General features: G+C 43.2%; 1 protein-coding gene across 19 annotated transcripts in view; it reads left to right on the top strand.

Annotated features, from left to right (window-relative positions):
* Positions 1-23,087, top strand: part of AKAP13 (A-kinase anchoring protein 13) — a 326,662-nt gene that overhangs the window by 203,258 nt on the left and 100,317 nt on the right. The window contains exon 1 of one of the 19 annotated variants that reach the window (XM_011228488.3): positions 9,924-10,004. The exons of the other annotated variants lie outside the window; for them this stretch is intronic. Within the exon in view, the coding sequence (XP_011226790.2) occupies positions 9,924-10,004 (81 nt within the window). Of the gene's footprint in view, positions 1-9,923; positions 10,005-23,087 lie in introns of those variants that run through there. 19 annotated transcript variants of the gene reach the window in all.

Here is a 23,087-nt window from a genome sequence, read left to right as displayed (position 1 = left end):
GAGTTTTGTTTTTTTTTTTTTTAAAGATTTTATTTATTTAGAGACAGCCAGCGAGAGAGGGAACAGAAGCAGGGGGAGTGGGAGAGGAAGAAGCAGGCTCACAGCACAGGAGCCTGATGTGGGGCTCGATCCCAGAACTTCGGGACCACGCCCTGAGCCGAAGGCAGACGCTTAACCGCTGTGCCACCCAGGCGCCCCCAAAGGATAGAGTTTTAAGGTGGGTTAGAGTAGGCAGAGAGATTCCCTAATTAGGAAAATAGGATTTAAAGGGTGGATTTTGGCTAAGGTGGAGTGATAAGGTAGGGAATTCTATAAGCCACAACTGCTCCTAAGAGCCAGAGGCGTTGAGGTAGGAAGAACCAAGCCCTAATGGTGGAACCTTAAGAGACCAGCTGGATACCTGTCTTGGGGAATAGTAGCGAGTAAGACTGGATGAGACCATGGGGCAGTATGACATCCAGATGAGGGGAATTAGGCTTGATGAGGCCAAACATTTTTGTAGTGTCTTCCTGAATTACAGCACAAGCCATACGGCTTCTTTGCTCCAAAGTCCTTGCTGGCTCCCTCTTGCCTCTGAATAGAGTCTGTACTTTTCTGGCATGACATCATACGCTTTTATAATCTAGGTGGTTAATGCTTTCCCAGGCTAATGTTCTAGCACTCCCCTACCGGATTTGACGCATGTAACTAGACAGTTTGGCTAGTCCTCGGTCCTACCTGCCACTCATCAACATCTGTGCCCTCGCTGACACTCTTAATGGCAACGCCCACCTTCATGGAATTTTTCTGCCTAATTAGTTCAGCCAGAGATCTCATTCCTGTGCTGGAATTCTGCATTTCATTTGTACTACCCATGCGGTCTTATGTTTATATTTCATGCTTTTGCTCCTTCCTTGAGGTTCCAGGAATGTCTCATCCATCTTCATAGCTCTTAACACCTTGCAGAGCACCATAACTACAGCAGGCACTTAAATATTTGTTGAAGGGATAAATGAATTTTGTTAATATTCACTATTCACTGCTAACTGGCCGTGACATGCTAGTGATGACAAAATCCCATTAGGAAATTCTGGTCAGTAAATTTCAGTGTTGTTTCCCTTGATCTCATTGCCTTTGTTTTATAGAATGAGGTTTGTTCTTATTTCCATAGATGTTCATATGGGAAGGGAGTCTCTTACTTGTTGGCTGTTCCCTTCTTTTTCCATTTCCTTGCCAAAACACTGTCCACCCTGCTTCCCTCCCCTAGCTGTTATGAAGCCCTTGTCCATATTCCTAACCACGATAGCAGTGTGTGCACTCAAATTCTGTTCTGGTCTCTATGACCTCTTTCCTCTCTCTTGGAAAGAAGTAAAAGTACGCAAAAGAACAGGCGCACACGTTGTGTAGAACTCACTTTGTGTTAATGGTCCTTTTTCTCTGTTAATGCTTCATTTACTTCTCAGAAAGTTTTTTACACTCTAAAATATTTATTACCAGTTTAGCAATCCTATAGCAACCATTGTGGAAGAATTCACTAAGATGCTGTCTCTAATAGGAAAAATATCTTAAGAGACAGCTAGGAAAAGTTGAGTATACAGACGGAGCCTGAATGTTTCCTTGTGAAATGGTAGAATATTTAAATCCAGCTCTCATCACTCTGCTACCCCAGAGCTTCCCCTACCAGTCCATAAAAACGTTAGCAAAATCCAGATCCTTTACTTGCTTGACCTTTTTACAGCACTTGATATTGTTTACCATTCTTTCAACGATATATTTCCTTCTTTTAGTGTCCCTGCTATCCCATCTGTGTGTTGATTCCCAAATCTGAGTGCGCAATGCCAGCCATTCTCCTGGGCTCCACATGCACACGCTTGCCTGCTTACCAGGGCTCTGCTTGGATGTCCCTGAGATCCTCGGATTCTCTGTGTCTAAAACCGATTGATGATCTGATCTCTCCCTGCCACCTCCGTGTGCTCCATTCCACTATTTATGTGGTTGCCCAGGGCAGAAGCCCAGTCGAACAACACTTCTTTGTCCCTCTTTCCTCCCAACCCCAGTGCCTGTTAAAGATTCCCACTTTCTTTTCTTGGTGGCCACATTCATCACCTGAATTCATACCTCCCCTCCACTCTCATCCAACATCCGTTACAGTCTCCCTGCCTCTCGTCTTCTCTCTCCTGTCTATTGAGCGTGCTCTAGAAAAATAGTATTTTTGAAATGCAGAGCTGATCATGTCTTTCCCTAGCCAACAACCCTTCAGTGGCTTTTTCTTGTTGCAGTGAGTCAGACTTCTTGATATTAGTAGTGTGTTCATCGGGAGCTGGCCTTTTCTGCTCCTCAAGCCTTGTCCTTTGTCACTTGCTGTTTCTCACCTCCGGGCCTTCGCACCCGATCCCCTGCTAGAACCTCTACACAGAATGCCTCTGGAGCTCTCCGTCCTGGGGCTCCCTGCAGCGCCACGCACACACCTCTCACCTGGTTAGTTCCTACTCCTCTGGTGGGTCTCACATTAGTCAGCATCGCCACAGCAGGCCCGTCCTGGCCCTTGGAGCGTTATATCTCCAGGCAGATGGTCTCTAAGAGATAGAGTGCCAAATGTTCGACATTTCTCGCACATTGTCATAACTCCTTCGTGTCTCGTTTGCTGCTGTATCTTCAGTGCCAGGCATGGGTGGTCTGTCTAATTCACTTCACTTCCCGAAAAGCTTGTTGAAGGTTTAGGTCCGTGACGTGAAGTTGTAGTTACAATCACAACAACACAATGAATTTTCCATGTGAAATTTCTTGGTTTAAGTTACTACTGATATTAAATTTGCCATTTTTAGCATTCTGAGCATTCCCTGTTTTTAAAATACTACTGTATCTTAAAGCTATAGTCTTTGGAAAAATTTGAAAATTCTACTTAAAAATACAAAATATTTGGCATAAATAGGTACAATTTATCATATGTCGATTATGCCTCAATAAAGTTGCTTAAAAATCATTGAAGTTACGGGGGCGCCTGGATGGGTGCAGTTGGTTAAGCATCTGACTCTTGATTTTGGTTCAGGTCTTGGTCTCAGGGTTGTGAGATCAAGCCCCATGTTGTGCTCCACGCTCAGTATGGAGTCTGCTTAGAGTTTCTTTCTCCCTCTCCCTCTGTCCGTCCCTCCTCCTCCTCCTCCTTCTTCTTCTCTCTCTCTCTCTCTCTCTCTCTCTCTCGTAAGTAAATCTTTAAAAAAAAGTCACTTAAGTGATAACTTAAATATTTTTCAAGGTCTACCTTACCATCTGAAATAGAAGTTATGATCAAAAGTTTAGTCTGAACCTTGTGCCTGTAAATGTAAATACAGACTGTTTGGGTGGGGGAAATAGAAGTGTATTTGAATGACTCTTTCGTAGAATAGTTAGTGCGTTGAAGAACAAGAACATGTGGAGGGTGCATATCCTTTTTACTCTTAATGATTTGGGGGGAAAAAGAGGTACTATTACTTAGTTACTTTGCTCAACCAAAAGTTTGCAGTCGTAGGATTATGAAGTTGGTAAGATTTCTGCATGTGAGAATTCTTACACCATTATGAGGAAAAACTATTAGAGTAGCTTTTGTTTCGTTTTGTCAGTGCTGTACCGTGATACAGTCATAATGATCATGCTAAAAATGTTGCTAGAAGATTCAGAAATAACAGTGAATATGATTTATGGTTGATCAGATATGCCTGTCTTGGGATCTGGTTTCAGATCTAGTGCATGCACACAGAGATGATTATCAAACCGTATGCCGCATGGGCAGTGTCTCCATTCTCCTTTTGATAGGGTCACTAGACAGGCTGAACAGGAGAGCGCCATCGATCTAGTATGTATGAATTTCAGCAAGAAATGTTACAGATTGTTCCATATAGTAAAGACGATGAAGAAGCGGGACTCATGGTTCGGTCGTTGTAACTGATGGCATAACCCTTCATCCGGAGTGCTGGCTGATGCATTGCCGTCGTTCCAGGGGAGGCTTTCTGGGGCACACCTCTGGGCCTCTGTTGTTAGCCTTGCTTCGTCTCTGCTGATGGCACAAGGCTTGGAGGAGGGACAGCTGCTACTTCAGTGACAGAATCTAGATTCAGCATGCCGTGTTTACGCTAAAATGACAAATGAGAATATAGAAGGGAAAGATGTAAAGTAGGTTTTTACATAAAATCACAAGGTTATAGTATGGAACGTTTATTACAGTATGGAGAAGACCTGTTTTGAGTCCAACAGAAAAGGTACGGGAAGTGAACTTATTTCATCAGAGGCGTATATCCTTGTAGTAGGGTTGGGATTCCTGTTAAGACGGCCAGTTTGATCTTAATCACCCCCGGGGTATGTGGTCACGAGGCTGACCAAGAGTCACCAGGCAGCCAGCAGGTGGGGGAACTGTGATCCAGAAGAGAAGCTCTGAGAGGGGTGGTGAGTTGTGATGGGTATCTTCAAATATTTGAAATGCTTCCTCAGCATAACTAATGGTTGTCCCAACGAGAAAAAATAGGGCTAGTAGACCGGTTCATTCTGAGGAAGACCTAGCTCGCAGTCACCAGCATTCAGACTCAAGTCTCTGTGTTGGATGCGTTCATTCTGATGTTTGTAATGTATTACTAGAGTGAGAAGCTGTTAAAAAAGGGAAATGTTCAGTATTAAAATGTTGACAAAGCAGTTGAGTCTGTTTAATGTAATGGGACACTTTCTACCTGTGCTTTCTAAAATTAGGAACAATTTGTCATTTTTATTGAAGAAAAAGTTTTTCGATCCTTGGCATGTGAATAGAATCAGATATGAGAAAATTGATATGAGTAACAAATTCTAAGTTTTCTTTCCTCAAATTTTAATTTACATTTTCTCGGCGATAGTTTTATTTCGTTAACTTTGGGGGACTACTCAAGGCAGAATAAGATGAGTGATGCAAGGAAAGAAGATGGACAGAATTGAGTTTAAGGGAGGCTCATGTTGTCAGCCGTATGACCTTACCCAGCTGACCGCAGCTCTGAGCGCGCGTCTTCCTCAGCTGCAAGGTGGGTGCTGACCTTACAGCTTTTGAGGGGGAGTCACTGAGATTGTACAGCGGAAGCGCCTGGCGAACAGCGAGTACTCAGTACGTGTTGTTATTAATCAGTCTTGCCCCAGGAGAAGCTGTTGCACCCAAAGTTACGATTCCGCTGTCTTTCTCCCCACTCCGTTTCTTTCACCGAGCTGTTGGCAGTTTTAGTAAAATTCAGCATTTGTGGACTTGTGCCTACTGAGACCTGTTCCTCGGGAGGAGCAAAAGCTTGCAAGGAGACAGTTTTAAGGCTTTGTTGTTATTGTTCTTATAGTCTTCATCTAAATTTTTTTTTGCCATTGTTAATTGTGGTCAGATAATTTGCTGCTACCAGCTGAGCCGTCTTCAGCTTTTCTCCTTGCGAAGGCCATAAGGGGCGAAAGCAGAGTCGTTGCTTTGTACCACCCATGCCAAGTGGACAAGAACTGCTGCTGGGCTGCCTGCCGGGCCTTCCTCTGCTCCTCTGCCTTTTTCACCTTCTTGGAACCTCCAACTCTGTAAGTCAGAGAAATGCCTGGGGGACCAGGACAGTAGGCCTCCCTCTCTTGGGCCAGTAGTGCTCAAACACCTCAGTTGAAATTAAAAAGGAAATCCCAAATGGAAACCGTGCTTTTGCAGCCATTGTAAATAATTTCCTTCTTTCCTGTCTCAATTAATCGACCATCGTACGTGAAGGAGTCTGTTCTTCCGAGCAGACCAGAATTGCCCAAGTGGAGGTGAAGTGTTTTATCTATATTCTAGTAAGTTTTGCCACCAGCAAACGGGTAACTCTGCATGACTCACGATTTTTAAGTTAATGAAATCACAGATAAATGAAAATTAACTGTGGTAGACCTTTCCTTCCTTCTGATTTCATGTGAAAAGTGGAGGAGGAAAACATGGTGACGCAAGAATACACTACATGTTTTCTACAGCCGATTTTGAGAGAATTTCTCAATTCCTTTTTCTTTCTCCTCTGCATCTGCCCACGTCCTGTGAGCTGTATGGCAGGTAATAAAGATTTCATAGTCTCAGGCTGACCATATCCAATCAAGAAGGAACTTCCTATCGTGCCCTGTTGTTTTTCAGTTCTGGAAACCTAGGTCCAAAGAGTCCAACTCATCATCTCACATGGCTCAGTGAGACAACAGCACACCTAGGAATAGAAAGAACCCTTGATTCTTACCCTGGTACCTTGTGTTTCCTGCAGAGACTGAATTGATCGTTGGGAGGGGTCAGTTAGCGGGTGCCCAGTCTTATGCTGCTGCTTTAAGTTTGCTTTGGAGACGTAGACTAACCCCCCTCCGCCGCCCCTGCCCCCCCAAAAACTTACTTGCTTTTGGGTGTTCTGTTTGGGTCTTTAGCATCCCCACTAGGTGGTGTCCTAATTCAGAAATTTGACTGTGGGTCCTTGAGACTGGGCTCTGCCGGAACTAAACAAAAGGAGCTGAATAGAGTTGACCCGGAAGAATTGTTTCAATAATTTGGATAAAGTGTTAGATCTTGTAACTAAATAAATCAAGGGAAAATTTAATTTGTCAACAGAAATGCTGTTGTTGAATTAAAATGCATAAAATATTTTTCTACTTCATTTTCTGGAATCTTTAAGAACGTATGTTGGGCTTGTGGTACGAACAGAGTAAAAGCACTGGTTGCTTCTGTTGAAGAATTTGGGACTCCTTTTGTGGATAGAGAGTGGGGTGGTGGAGGACAAAGAGGGAAGAGACAATTAATCTTGTAAATAACTACTATGGGAAAAGGCTGTAAATAATAAATATATTTTACTACACGTTCCCAAAATTAAAGGAAAGGGAGAATTTTCTCAAAACAAAAATTCATAGCTCTCAGCTCTGGTTTGGATATAAAATGATTGGTTGCTGTGTTTCAGAATCCTAACAGAATAACTGTTCAGTGGTTCCAGATGTTTTTGATAAAAACTTGGAATTGTCACAGCAGCTGCCAAAGCACAGGACTGTGGATTCTGTCTTCTGTGGAAAGTGCTGAACAGATCCAGAGGAGAAAGCAAAACAGACTCTTTTTTTCCCCCCACCCAGAGTATGTATTCCCTACCCAATACCCTATGTATTCTACAAGAAGGAACCGAATACATAAGGACAATTCCAAATCCTTGTAGTAGGTTTATTTGTGCAGAAGGAGTAGGAATCCTAAATTTCCAGCCTCTGGCACAAAGTTAGCAGATCGTCAGAAATAAAAAGGTGAATTTGTAGGTCCCAAAACATTTCAGACAATTACGTTATTTTGAAACCGGTTTCTCTTTAGTTATATAAACATCTTGAGGACAGAGACCTTGTTATTTGCCTTCATGGCAAGGCACAAGATATCTGTTAAATTAATATAGATTATCTGCGCTTAAGTCAGTAAGTACTTAGACGAGGTTGGGAATAGGAAGGCTGTATGGTGACTAAAGCATCTGTGATCCCCTGAGAGATGCCTGGGAACCTTGGAAGCAGGAAACATTTGCTTCTAATTAAAACAGAAGGGAGTGGCAGGAGGAATAAACCATGCGGAGGACAGAGGGGAGCCGGCCTTGTGTTCGTATGGAGAGGAGGGGGTTTCTGAATTACAGCTTGATGGAAGTTCATATACAGAGAAGGTGATAAACTAGCCATTTTCTCAAACCCTAAAGCCTAAAGGGGCTTCCAACTTGTGCTCTGGACCACAGAGTCTCAAAGTATTTGTAAAGCGCTGGCCAGGTTCCCACCCTTTTGGTAAGTCTGAGCAAGAATTTTATTTACAACTTTTTAATCTCTCCTAATTATCGTGTTTCTACTGTTTTCCATCCTCACTCTAGTGAAAAGCAACATCTGTTTCACTGTTCATGTTGGTAACATCACAGAGCAGGGCTCACTGGGGGTGTGTGGGGAGGGGAAGGCAGTCCACCTGCCTTGGATGACACAGTGAGGGGTGGAGATCGCGGCTCTGCGTTGGGCACAATGAGGGCCGCAGTGTAGTAATAGGCGAGGAAGACGCTCACATTCTCATAAGGTTTGCTGCATTTCCCTCCTTTGGCTGGTGAGCAACGTGAACGTCTGGCCTGAGGAAATGGTGACTCATCAGACCTTCTCCACCCCTTTTATAAAACTCCTGAGAAACCTTGTCACCAACTCTGTTTGAAATACTGACAGAAATTTAAGTACTGAATCTCTTTTCTTCCTCTCCCCTGTGGTATCTGAACTCTCTTCAGATCTGGCTAAGGACTCCCCTGGTCCCTTGAGGAAAATGGTGGCAGCCTAATGCTCCTAGAAGGACCAGATCTTATTCTTTCCTTTCTCCAGTCTTTTCCCCTCTTTGCTTCCTTCAGTTCCTTTTTTCCGCTCCCAGATCGCTTAGGAACCAAACTGAGTGTGTGTCTGAAGTAAGAGGATGAATTCCGGAGTGGGCCACCCAAGGCTGTGGCACAGGGCGGGGCTGGGGGGAGGGGGTCTCAGCGTGAATAAAGTGACAGAGCCACGAAAAGGCTCAGGCTCAGCGAGGGCACATGAAGGCCCCGAAGGGGGAGGCGGTCCCAGCCCAGGTGACCCTCCTCACTCAGAAGTATTGACACATGTACCCATTCATTCTGTTCCTTTTCTCTTTGTCTTTGAAGCCCCTTCTGTCACTCACTTTCTCCCCACCCACCCCCTGCCCCGCAAAAAAACGCAAAAAGATGAACTCTTGATGATTTTTAAACCATGTCAGGCACTTTTGTAGCCACTTCTGGATCCTAGAGACATAGCCCTGCAATACTTGGCTGACATTTTTCTCATATTAAATCACTGGTTTGCATTTGGCAGGGAGCTGCCGTGTGCGCCTTGGGTAGTTTCAGTTTTCTGTACTTCGTGGAATAGATAAGTATGTTGTACTTGCTCGTGATGTTTGGGATGACATCCGCCCCCCTTTATTATCGTAGTGCTCCGACATCAAAGCGTTCGAGTTGCATCTTGCAGTGCCTGACAGAGCCTTTTTCATGGGGGACAGTGAGAAGGAGGAGGAGGAGGAAGTGGGTTGGAAAAGGAAGCCTTGTTTTTCTCTTCTCCGTCTGTGGATGAATCATGTTCCCACTGCAATTAGGTTTTCAAACCTCCAAGGCTGCTGGTGCGGAGCTAAAAGGGCAAGTAGTGACGTTCCTGAGGGTGAGGGAAAGGGGGGGCCGGGGTAGGGAAGGGCCAGCGCCCAAGAAGGGAGGAGGGAGTCGGGAGGAGGGAGTCGAGCAGGAGGAGTGGTCTTTTTCTTTTCGCCTTTTCCTCTGCTGTCATTAGAGATTTTCAGCTGAAATCAGAACCAAGCCCTACTGCCTGGTGAGCAAGAGGCTGCCTCCAAAGACTCTACTTTGAACAAAATCTCCAAGCTTCTACTGGTTTTTATTTTTGTTTCCTGTAAAGGACACATTTACCTTCCTTGTCCTTTTTTTTTTTTTTTTTTTTTTTTTTTTTTTGGTAAGCAAGAACAGAATTTAATGAGAGAATGAGAATGTTTTCATGCCATCCCTTCGAAATAGAGTTGTCTTACCTTTTTCTGTCTTTCGCTTTTCCTGACAAAGTGCATACCGGATTTTTATTGCCTGCTTTGGGTTTTTCAAACCCCACGTGCGTCGGCGGTTATGCTCAGCCGGCTCATTCTTAGTTTTTCTCCTGGAGTTGTCGCCAGTGATGGAGGCGCTGTGTGCTTCTCTTCCGCTCGAGATCTGCATGAAGTATAGCATCAGGAGGTACTTACGGTTCATAGTATGAATTACAGATTTACCACTCCAGTGCCCTGAAGTCGCCAGAAAGTCTTCCATCCGTTCAAGGACCTGGATTCCGCTGGGTTTCTTTTTAATCAGTTTTGGACCCTTTGAGGGTTTTGTAGAGAAGGCACAGATCTCCAGCTCAGCGTGAGAAATTGGGAACTCTGGACTTGGGGGAGTGCAGTTTGAACAAACATGTATGAACGGCATAAGCGGCGTTATAGCCTGTGTGACATCTCCAAGGTGGACAGGACTGTGGATGTGGTGCTGCTGAAGGTAAGGGGCCGTGCTTCAGATGTCCCAGAGCCCTCAGTCTCCTTTATCTTTTCACATCCGTAACTGAGGGCCCGGCTGCCCTATACTGGGAGAAAGGCTGAAAAGAGGTGTGAAAAGTTGGGAGCGCAGGGGTGAGGTTGGTGATTTTAAGGTCCTGAAAAGAATATCTGAACAGAGACGATGGGGGGCTTAAGAGTCAGTATTGAGCCGCACTTACTGTTGAAATGTCATTTTGGTTGTTTGAAAATGCATGCTTAAGCTCAGGAGAACCTCATACTCTTGAAAATCACAGTGGGAGAAATTCACCTTCCGAGTTGCTCTTTCCTAAGATGTCTCTGTCTGTCCCTCCGTCCCTCTTCCCCGTCCCCTCACCCTCCCCTGCTTCAGCCCCACCCATCTGGATATCACTCTCTATTGGTCTCCTTTTCTGCCTTTTCTCTGTCTTTTTTCTGAATCTTTTCTATCTGTTGTCTTCTCCTGTCTCTTGCAGCTCTTCAGGGGCAAACTGGACATTTATTTCCTTTGGAAGGCTCTCCAACTTATTTATTAAAGTTGCAAAGTGGTGCTTCTGCCTTGGTTTGACTGCTTTTCACAGACTGTTGATAGCTGTATTTGTTTTCTTGGCATTAGTGATGTTGGGTGTCTAAGCAGGATGGGGGTGGAGACTCAGAATAGCTAATTGCTCACAGAAGGCATCCTTGAATCTAAAATTAGTAAGGACTCCTCCAGCCATAAGATGGGAGTCTGGGAATGTTGGACGACTCAAGGAGCACTTTTTGGAAGTTAGCAGTTTTCTGGCAAAGGCAGGGGAAATTGGAAGTCAACCAAGTGCTTCACGGATGCCAAAGGAACCTCAGTACCTGCACTTGTGAAAGCATAAAGCTAGCGGAGTGTAGGCAGAGTGGTAACGTATTGCCCTGGTCAAGGAAATTTTGGAATTGTGTTATCAATTTATCAATTCAGTTTATTACTTGAGACTTCCCCAATTTTTTCATTGGCCCATTGAGGCCAAGAAATGGGTCTAGAAGGCTAGACACAGAAGCCAATGAAATACCACCTTGGATGAGGGGCCAGGTGTAGGAGTCGTGATTTGTGGTAGAGTGGTGTCACGGTCCCTCCTAATTGCTGTTGGGTACTTGTCTGACTTGCTAGGCCTAGTCTGAGAGCAGCTAGGGACTTGGCATTTTGAACTTGTTCCAAGGTGTTATTAATTTTAGTTTCTCCAAAATCTGATTACCTCTGTGAAAGCACAGTAGTGTTTTAAAATTTTTGTCCTCATATAATGTATTTAGGAGAGCCCAGTTTTTAGGACCTTTATATGCTTGACTTTTGGTGATCTTAGATTTTGTCTATGGGAAGAGAAAGAAGGAAAAAAGGGAGGGTAGAACATCCCAGTCTAGGGGTCACAGGGAATATCGTACATTTAAAATAATCCTTAAATGTGTAGTACTCAACACTCTAGCGGGGAAGGAAAGCCTTTACAAGTGGAGCTAAGTCAGCATGGGCCTATTGGCCTCAGAGATGCTGTTTTACAGTTTTAACAAAACACTTCCATGTACGTTATTTCATTTGAGACTTCTGCTCGGGCCGCAGCTGTTCTCTCCACGCCGCCCCCCACCATGTTCATATGAAGAGCAGAAGTCTTCTCTTGCTCTCGGAGCCATGGTGAGGAGTATGAAGTACTGGACTGACAAAGATGTGATTTTTTTTTTTTTCACAAGGCCACAGCTAATGAAGGATAGAATTAGTTTTTTGGGTGAATTTGTTTGTATTCTTTTTTGGTTTTGTTTTGTACCATGCTGTCCAACTGTATAATGGAAGAGTTTTACAAGAGAAAACTTCACTTCTCAGAAAATAGGCATTGATTACAAATAAGTAAACACTAGGAGTCCTAAAAATAGTGTGTTTGAAATAAGACAGCTAACTTTCAGGTAAATTTTTTTTGCTTTGGAGACAGAAGGTGACATTGTTGAGAGCTATCCTAAAACAGTATGAGTGACCCGTTTGATGCCAGCAACGGCACTAAGTCCAAGGGGTACACAGTTCTTTAAAATCCTCCTATTGCTCAACAACAGACCATAAAGAGAGAAATTAAAAAGTAGGAATTACTATAAGCGATTTGACAGGAATATGCAGCAGGCTCTGTATCTTTTAGATAAAGATGTTTCTGAGGTGCTGCCATTTAAAAACTGCTCTCCAGGGGCTGGAAAGATGCCCACTCTACCAAGGGAAGGTGTCTGGCGAGAATGAACAGTAACTGCCCAGGCCCGGAGGTACTCGGGGTAGCAGTGGCCGGGCCACCGTGACGGGGCCACACTGAGCAAGCAGAGAACCAGTATTGGAAGAGTCATAAGTAGGACCGAGAAAAGCAGGGCCTTGACAGCCAGGAGGACTTGGCTTTGTTTGGGTATGTTACTTCTCAAATCTTCTGGTGGTGTGGGAATGAGTTAGGCCACCATTGTGGCAGCCTGAGGCACGGTAACTTGGTTTTGTGGTCTTAAGTAGGAAGAAGTAGAGGGATATGAGATCCGGGCATTTCATTTTTACATTCCTAGTGTTTGTCTCATTTTACAGCTGGAAAAACAGATTGGGGTAGTCAGTAATTTTCCGAAGGTCTCACAGCTCGTGTGTAATAGGTAATAGGATGCAAACCCAGATCTGATTGTTTTCAAAGTTCATGCTTTTTCTTGCTATTATTGTAGGCCTCCTCTTCGAGTCAGCAGTGCCTTTTGTTACCTGAATATGTGAATCAGTTTTCATATAAATATATAATGTGTTTCTTTTCTATTTTAGATGTTAGGGGTTTTTATTGTTGTTTTCTTTTTTTCCTTTTTTTTTTTTTTTTTTCTTTTAAGCAGGCTCCATCATGGGGCTTGAACTCATGGCCCTGAGATCAAGACCTGAGCTGAGATCAAGAGTCAGATGCTAGACTTTCTTATTGGAAATAGTCTTAGAATCTGTCTTGAGCGCCTCCTTCCCAGGGCAGGAATTCCTTCCATAACACTTAGGGCAGATTCGTGAACTTCTGTAAATTCATTTTGTTGCACAAATTTTTGCAGATTTTTCCATAATTCTTTTTTTTTTTTTTTAAATCATTCAGAAGTATTGTCCAGGGGCACCTGGGTGGCTCAGTCGTTAAGCATCTGCCTTCGGCTCAGGGCGTGATCCTGGCGTTGTGGGATCAAGCCCCACATCAGGCTCTTCTGCTGGGAGCCTGCTTCTTCCTCTCCCACTCCCCGTGCTTGTCTCTCTCTCACTGGCTGTCGCTCTCGCTGGCTGTCTCTGTGTCAAATAAATAAATATAATCTTCAAAAAAAAAAGTATTGTCCAATTATCTTTCATTTTGAGCTTCAGTATATTTAATCAGTGCTTTTAAAAAATTATTATATTTGGGTGTATATGCCACTTCAGTTCTCAAGCGATCATGTGTATGTTCTCACACCACTTTTGTCTGTGGAAATTTGCTCTTTTATATAAATGAGTTTGTAAGTTTTTCATCTGTTTGCTATTTCTAAATACTGAAAACAATGTTCCTAATTTGTATTAAATGCTCAAAAAGTTTTGTTAATTGAGTGAATTAATCCCTTAGGACTTCTAAGTAAGGATTCCTACACATCACGTTCTGTAAGCTATGGTTCATGTACTGAAAGGTTGGCATAAGAACACAGCAATGGAGGATGACAGTAAACACAAAATTTAGATTGTGGGGCTGCTTCTGTGGAATTCCACATTTACAACTCCAGGCCCTCCCATCGGCATCCTAGTAACTCACCACAGATTAGATTCACAGTTCTTCTCCTGGGTTATGTACCCATGCTTTCTTCGGCTTCTGCTGCAATCCCATCTTTTCCCTTTGTCAGTTCCGTACAGTTTGTTTCATGGTAGCTCTCTGCATCAAGGCCTTCCCTTAGGATTTCCCTAAAGCTGTATACATTGTTGGTCTTGTCCTCAGATCAGCTCTTGCTCCCCATCATCAGCCTTCAATATCCCTGAAATTTTACCTCCATTCTGAATGCTTTGCTAAATAATAAGGCATAAGTTAACAGTATTCCTTGGTCACTTACCCCTCCGGCCCTGTACACGCATGCACATTGCTCTTCCTCACTAGATGACATTCGCTTGACTATCCTCTCTCAATGTGTGTATAACTTCTTGCTCTGTGATAAGTGGTTGGTAACTATGAGTCACATGCTCAAAATGGGATATGGAAGAATTTTATTGTTGTCAGGAACTCGGTACCAACGTGCCTGTTTTTGTCAACATTCTTCAAAAAGCTAGTAGGGAACTCATAAGTTTGGTGAATGGTAGACGTTTTCACCTGACATAGTTCAGTAGCTAAACTCATGGTGAGTATTTTTGAGGCCAGGGTTAACACAGGAGGACACTACATATCTGAAACTTCCTGCAAAACTAGCATACCAGAAAGAAGGGCATCAGAATCTAGGATTGATTGCTGATGTAAACTGATTTTAGTCCAAGGCCCATTTCTGTTTTCCTAATTTTATAACTTTAGGTACCTGGAAAAATAGTACCTACTAATAATAATATGATTCTTCATGTTATTGATGGTTTAGTGAAAGCATACTTTGTAGCTAGTAATTAAGAGTGTCAGGAGAATGGGTAAAAGATTTGCAACCATGTTTTGTGTGCATTGAATGAAAATACTTACAGCGGACAACCCCATCCCTATCCGTGATGTTTGGGCAGGCCACAGGACTTAATTAGCCAAAGTTCAGAAGGAGTAATTTGTCTCTTAAGTCTAGTGTCATTTTCCCGAGAAATACACATATCCTTTATAAGTTTACTTTCTCTAAGACCGTTCCACCTTGCATCAAACAAAAGATGTAAGGAAGCTAAGGACTGAGGAAAACTGCACATATCTGCTCAGTTGCAATCTGATTCTCTGAAAAGATTTTGACTCAAGTATTGGCTTCCATGTCCGGATGGTGGGTTTTTGCTTCTTTTTGTTCAGCCTTGTAACTCTGGCTGGATCTCCTGAGACAGTTGCAGAGGAAGTAAATATGAGCAGTGGCTGGGAAGGCTGGGTGTAACCATGAGCTTGTATTATTAGGACGTTTAGATATAAACAGTAGGAGAAACACTGCCAAAGACAAAAGGCAGTTCCCTCTCTGCTGGAAATATGTACAACTCTATTTTCAGACTGGTGGGAACACAATGTGGGTGCAGTTTAGATAATCACTGGGAGTCCCAGGCTTCATGCAGGAATGAAAAATTACCTGGATGGCACTGATGTTTCTTCTGAGCTGCCGTTGTTCCATGTTCCATGTGCACGTAGCTCCCCCAAACTTTGGATGTGGAATACCTGTGGTGTCCAGGATCGAGGGATCATGGAGATAGTATGGACAAAGGACTAAGTTTGGTTTCTAGCTAAAGAATTATAAATGGGGTCAGAGCCAGAAAGGTTTTTGGTAACTTCTTCCTCCCAAAAGCATGGATATGTAATGGTAGTGTCTCTCCTCCTCACTTGCTAAACAAAACTTCTGAACCATCTTGAACTCTTCCCTATCCTACCTGTTTAGTCAGTTGCCAGTCCTGCATCTTGCTCCTACTAGCTCAAAGAGTCCATAGGGCAAAATCTGGAGAGAGGAGCTCATAATCATCTTCATTGTTCTCTTAAAACTCAAATTATTGGCATCTCAACACTGTCGTTTCTTCCTTTTCTGTCTCCTCATTCTACTAACAGTCAGAATCTTGCCAAGCCTAGTCTCAGCCGCTTAAGAAGAGTGTTGATAGTACAGAGAACCAGCTTATCATCTGTTTACGGAAAAATCTCAGTCTTAGAGGTCAACTTCTGGAAAAGACTAATGAGTAAACAGGTGTGTTACCACGTCTGTACTCGGGGCTTGGTGTTGTGTCTGGCCTATAGGAAGCACTCTGAAAATGTTTCCAGTGTGGCCACAGAGTGTGGTCTTCAAGTTGTCTCTTGGTGTGAGTGAGAAAGAAACAGTTGTTGAAGAATAGCACCGAGACTAGGGCAGACTTATCTGTGACAGCAGATTCTGAAACAGGGCAGAAGGATGGGGAGGATGTTCTGTAATCCAGTTTATATCTCTTAAGCGGTTTACTTGTATAGTAGGAACGATATGTTCACACAAGAAGACAGTATGCTTGGTGTTGCTGTCAGTGTGTACAGGATGTGGCGGAAAATGCTGATCCGCGTTCTGACATTCTTTCTACACTTGGTGCACTTGGAGTCTGCTCTCTGGTTAATGGCATTGACCATGATGGTAGCATCTGGCCCAGAATTCCAGTTCTGCCCCTGACTGCATGGGCCGCTTGACCACTTTGTTCATTTGCGTATCTCTAATTGCCGCACACTTCTTTTGGTGGGAGCACAAGCATGATACAGAATGTACCACGTTAGGTATACAGTTCCGTGGTGCTTCGGTACATTCACATTGTTGTGCAGCCATCACCGCCATCCGTCTCCAGAACGTTCTCGTCTTTGTAAACTGAGACTCTACCCATTACATGGTAATTCCGCGTTTCTCTCCCCCCTCTTCCTCGTCCCTGGAAACCACCATTCTGGTTCTTTGTTTTTTGTGTTTTGTTTTTTTTTTCTTTGTGAGTTTGACCACTCTGGTTAGCTCGCATATGTGGGATCATACAGTCTTCGTACTTGACTGACTGGCTTATTTCACTTAGCATAGTGTCTGCAGGGTCACCCGTGTCATGGCACGTGTCAGAGGTTCCTGCTTTTTAAGGCTGAATGGTATTCCATTGTATGTGCATACCAATTTTATTTATCCATCCATCTGCTGATGGACATTTAGGGTATTTCCACCTTTTGTCTGGTGTGAACAGCACTATGGACATGGGTGTACAAATATCTGTTTGAGTCCCTGCTTTCGATTCTTCTTCGCATATATCCAGAAGTGGGATTGCTGGATCATATGGTAGTTCTCTGTGTTGTTTTGGGAAGAATCAGCACCCTGCTCCACAGCAACGTTTGTGTCTGACATTCCCACCAGCGGTGCACAAGATTCCGACTTCTCTGCGCCCTCGCCAACACTTGTTATCTCCTTGGTGGTTTTTGGAGGTGGGAGGTGATCGCAGCCACCCTCACGGCCGTGCTACAGCATCTTGTTGTGGTTTTGACTTAGGCACGTCTCCCTAACGCACACTCACTTCTGCCCTGGTTATGTGTGTGAGAGGCCAGAAGTAGGAGTTTTCCAGGCTGCTTCATGTTGTGCTCTTTGACAGACATCTGAGCACCTGAGGCTCCGCGCGGTCGAACACAGTGCGTCATCCTATTCTTCCCCACTGGATTTCCAGTCTGTTACGTGGTGGATTTTGACCGCTGTTTCTTATTTCTGTGGATTCTACCCTCTGTGCTACTTTACTGATCTGCTGCTGCTTCTGTCCGCGGAGGCCACCTCCCCAGTCCAGCTGCACGCTGCTGCTGGACTAGTCCAGTTTCAGGTTCCTCCCTGCTGGTCTCTGTGTCCGGCTGCTCCCTGCTCCCTTCCTCCCTGCTACCCCATTTTATCGATACACTTCTTCTAGAGTTATGTTCCTGGCATAATACTGCTCTCACCCCCTTGCTTCTGTAATTGGGGGGAGGGTCCACCCTTGCTTGAAAATAAAGCCTGGATTCACTGTAGCCATACCCCCCATTCTTCTTTCTGGGAACCTTTGGGCTCTTTGTGCTCCTCAGAAACATCTGAGGAAAAGGTCTCTTATCTGGGTTCCAAGGGTGTGCTCCAGAACCACTGACTGGATACACACGTGCATGTTTCTGGTAAGGGTTCCATGGCTTCCTTGGGATTCTTGGAAGGAGTCTGTGCCACAGAAGGCTATGAACTCCAGCTCTGAAGTGTCCCGACTGATGGCTCATCATTTTTTCACATGGCTGAATTCCCTGCCTCTCCTCTTAATCCGGAGCATACTGCCCCCTTTCAAGGCCCACCTCACATACCACCACCTTTGCTAAGCTTTTCTCAACTATCTGAACCAGAAATTATCCTTTATTTTTTTATTTCTTATATTTTATTCTAGGAGCTTCCTTACCTCTGTGGGTTTCCAGTACTCCTATACCTATTGTATTTCAGTGACTACTCAATGTTTCCCGAGCTGTGGTCCACAGTTGGTGGAGTCGTTTCACATGGTTATTTACCTCTGTCATCCTGGGGTGTGAAGGCAAATGCAACCCGTGGTATTTCCAATTAAAAAGAATTCCTCACACTTGTAAACCGTGAGACCTACCGTGCAAACTGTAGTCAGGATCCCATCTTACTCATCTCTCTGTTGCTGGCCCTTAACACTGTTTCTTGCCTAAGGTGGGTGCCCTCGAAACACAGACTGGCCAGCTGTGTGGATGATCTGTGTGTCACTGACCGCAAGAGAGTGAAGCCTTCTTATTACTAGATCTCCCTGTCCTTCCCTGATGAAAGTCTTGATTTACCTGAAACCTTACCACTTTTCAATATAGATTTTACTTTTAAATGTTTGTAAATGTGTCCTAATTCAGAAGAAGGAACCGGCTGACAGCTGCATTGTGGCCAGATTTGCTTAAGTGTCTTGTGTCGATCCGTGGCACATCGCTGGTAATTAGCTGTCAGTGACTGAAACAGGCCTCTAGACAGCCCGAAACAAGCAGAAAACATTTCTCTTAATGACAGAATTCTGATATTAAAAAAAATTGGCACCCACAGTTCCATATATTCGTTGTTTCATTTTGATATTTTATTTTTAAAATATTTTTGTCTTAAGTAAACAGGGACTCTGTTTTCCAGCTAATCTTCTCCAGAGATCTGAATTGCACTTTGCCAGGTTTTTTCAGTTTAGTATTGTTATTGAAACTTGTTTAAACAATTGTTGAATTCCAAGACAAAGAAAAAAGAAGAGGCGCATTTGTGGGGTTAGGGAAAGAACGCTGGATTGGAAGCGAGGAAAACGCCCTCGCCGTTTCTGAGTACCATAACTGACTTGTTGGAGTTCCTTCACCTCCGCTGGCCTCAGTTTTGTTTGTTTGTTTGTGGGTCTGGTAAACGGAGGCAGAGTGATAATCAAAGGCTTTCCTAACTTTTCGTTCTCTGTAAAATCAGTGAGGATAATGAATTCAAAGATTATTCATTAAGCATCCAGCCATAAACCCCACACTTAATACTATCGGGAGACCTGGAATAAAGATGTGCTTCTATTCTCAAGCAGCTCAGTCTTCGGAGCAGACATGGTCACCAGTACAGCTCATATGCGAGGATACGGTCCCCAGACCTAGCCTCATGCAGTGTGCGTGGCCTCCTCTCCAAAATGGCATCGTGCTCCTCCTGGGCCAGGAGAGAGGTCCAATCTAGCTGACAGTATTTTACGAACTGTAAAGTACTGTGAATCTGGAGATATCAAGAGATGTTTTACAGTTTTAATTCTGATCTTACCTGTCCTGTTAAAACCTGCTCTTTCCAAAGTCACAAGAAACCTCACAGTTGCCCAGTCTGATAACTTCTAACTTTTATCTGCTTTGACGTCTCTGTAGCGGTTGGCACCGTGGACCTACTGTCTCTTTTCAGCCCTCTGCTTCCTTAACTTCTGTGAAACTGAGCTCTCTGAATTCTGCTTCTAACAAGGGTGTGGCAGTCTCTGACTTCCCCACTCTGTGTTGTGCAATGCCTTGCATGGAGCGGAAGAAGAGAGTCGTTAACTCTGGCCCCATGTCTCTGTTTGTGTCACTTGTGACCTGGCCAGAAGTGCACACAGCATTTCAAACACGGTTACTCCTTATGGTGTTCCTCTCATTCTCCTTTCTATTAATTACAGCTCACATTGTCCCAGTCAGCACACATTTTAGTGCTGCTGTGTGCAAGGCATATAGTAACTGTCCACTTTCACTTTTCTCTCACATAAACTGTGAGTCCTTGCAGGATAGTTTCTTGACTACATCTGCTTTTAAGGCTTCACATAATGATTTGATATGTTGAAGGTATTTAATACGTTTTTTGTTTTTTGTTTTTAAATAAGGAGGGAGACAAACCCAAGGGTGATGTGCATTACATCTTCATACTGTCTTCCTTTCCTAGAAAGTAACCAACAGATTAAAATATATTTTCCCTTTAAAAAATATATACATCTGGGGCACCTGGGTGGCTCATTTGGTTAAGCGTCTGCCTTCGGCTTGGGTAATGATCCCAGGGTCCTGGGATTGAGCCCCACATCAGGCTCCCTGCTCACTAGGGACCCTGCTTCTCCCTCTCCCCACCTGCCCCCCACTTACATGCTCTCTTGCTCTCTCTCACGCTCATTCTCTCTCAAATAAATAAATAAAATCTTTTAAAATGCACACACACACACACACACACACACTCCCATGAGATGCCACTTCACACCTCCTAGGATGGCCACAATCAGACAGACAGACAAGAACAATTACAAGTGTTGGCACAGATTTGGAAAGATAAAACACCCACACATTGCTTGTGGGGACATCAAATGATGCAGCCACTTTGGAAAAGTCTGGTAGTTCCTCAGAATGTTACATGAAGGTATCACATGACCCAGCAGTTTCCAAGGTGTAAACCCAGGAGAAATGAAAACACACCCAGACAAAAACTCGTACATGGATTTTCATAGCATTATTCCAAACCGCCAGAAAGTGAACACAACCCAAATGTCCATCAACTGAAGAATAAATAAATAAATAAAATGTGGGTGTCCTCACACAGTGGAAGATTATTTGGTAGTAGAAGGAATGAAGTATTGATATGTGCTCTGACATGGGAAAACCTTGAAAACACTTTGCTAAGTAAAAGAAGCCTGTCACCAAAGACCACGTAATGTATGGTTCCATTTATGTGAAGTGCCTCAATTAGGCAAATCCATAGACACAGAGAGTAGACTCATGGTTGCCCAGAACTGGGAAATGGAGGTTGGGGTGGGGTGTGAATACTAGCAGATACAGTATCTTCTTGGCATGATGAAATGTTCTCAACTTAGACATTGTTAACGTGACACAACTCCGCGAATACATCCTAAACCATTGAATCATGCACTTTAGAGGGGTGAGTTTTAGAGTATATGAATTACATTTCAGTGAAGATGTTAAAATGCCAAATTACACACATGCACACACACACAGTGCCCTGTGGTAGTTTGTTTTTCATCCTGGAACAAAAAAGAACATTAGTGGAAAGAGAAATGAAATCCAAATCAAGTCTAGAATTTAGTTAATAGTAATGTACCGATGTTAGTTTCCTACTACTGACGAATGTACCAGAGTTACGTAAGATGTTCCCATTGGAGACACTGGTGAGGGAAGGGTCTATGAGAACTATGTGCCGTCTTTGTAACTTTCCTGTCAACCTAAAGCTACAACAAAATAGAAGATGTGCCAAAATAAATTTTAAAAAGCAAAAAGTAATTTATAAAGAAAAATTTGGGAGACCAGAAAAGTCAAAATAGTTATTTTTATGTTTATTCAAGTATGATCATTCAATGAAAAACTGAATCAGATTAAGGTTTTTCACCACATAGGTGTGATCCTATAGAGACTTTTGCCTTCCACTGTGTTTAAATGTTTTAGTACTATTTAATATATACTAATTGTCAAAACTGTGGTAGGTCTGAGATTTTCCCCTACTTGCAGGCTCCCAGGGCAGCCTGACAGTTTCATGGGTGCTAGCTGAAGTCACAGGGCTCCTGGCAGCCTGACAGTTTCATGGGTGCTAGCTGAAGTCACAGGGCTCCTGGGTCCAGGGACAAACGATTTTATTACTTATTGCACAGAAAGCACCATGAGCATCACTTCCTTGTTGGTTCCTCTTGCTTCCCAAGTTCCCCAAGGGCAGCACAGAGGAGCCCAGGTGGATGCTATGTCACAGCCAAGAAACCCCACCCTTGGGAAACCTCAGTTTTTATAATGGGTAGTGAGCTTGCCTGATCTTTGCCCTTGACTGAGACATTATCTTTATTATGCTGGGCAGTAAACAAACCTACCCTTTGCTTCGGAAAGAAACAATATCTCTGTTTTTCAAGGCTATTTGACACACAGACATTTTGGAAAAGATAGTTTAGAACAAAAGGACAATCAGTGCCTTTGCTCACAAGACCTGGGGAAGATAAGAGAAACCCATGAAGAATATTTTTCCAGCATTAATATGTTCTCACCACTATTATTCAGAAATGAGTGTATTCAGTTAAAGAGATTTGGGGGCGCCTGGGTGGCACAGCGGTTAAGCGTCTGCCTTCGGCTCAGGGCGTGATCCCGGCATTATGGGATCGAGCCCCACATCAGGCTCCTCTGCTATGAGCCTGCTTCTTCCTCTCCCACTCCCCGTGCTTGTGTTCCCTCTCTCGCTGGCTGTCCCTATCTCTGTCAAATAAATAAATAAAATCTTTAAAAAAAGAAAAAAAGATTTGATGTAGGGGCGCCTGGGTAGCTCAGTTGGTTAAGCCTCCAATTCTTGATTTCGGCCCAGGTGGTGATCTCAGGGTTGTAATGTCAAGCCCCGTGTCGGGCTGCACACTCAGTGTGGCATCTGCTTGAGATTCTCTCTATTCCTCTCCCTCTTCCCCTCCCCCCACTCATGCTCACTCTGTTTCAAATAAATTAATCTTTTTAAAAAGGTTTGATTTAATCTTAATTTCATTATGTAGTTATTTTTTATAATATTTTGAATATTTTAATTTTGATTAATACATTATTTTAAAGTTATTTATATTATATACTATTAATATATTATTCACATTATGTACTATATATACGTATTATATGTTTTACAAATTGTTTAACTTTTTCTAACATGCAAATGCCTAAAATGATGTGAAAAGTATAGTTAGTTGGTCTGTTACATGTTGAAGGCCAAGAACGTTCAGTTTACTCATTGACCGTGGAATAGAGAAGACTATGAAAAATATTCTCAGAGAATTTTTGCAAAGGTTCCTGAAATTTTAGTGAAACTAGAGGATTATAAGTATTTTAAGGTGCTGGGAGTTATAAAAACATATATTACCCTTATATTTAGGGGATTTTTTCAGCTGTATTGGAATATAATTTCTGTACAATAAAATCAATTTAAGTTCACAATTTGATGAATTTTGAGAAACATTTAAATTGTGTAATAACTTCTG

Source organism: Ailuropoda melanoleuca, chromosome 9 (genome assembly GCF_002007445.2).
Source record: "Ailuropoda melanoleuca isolate Jingjing chromosome 9, ASM200744v2, whole genome shotgun sequence".
Taxonomy (NCBI): domain Eukaryota; kingdom Metazoa; phylum Chordata; class Mammalia; order Carnivora; family Ursidae; genus Ailuropoda; species Ailuropoda melanoleuca.
This window is presented reverse-complemented; position numbering and strand designations above follow the sequence as displayed.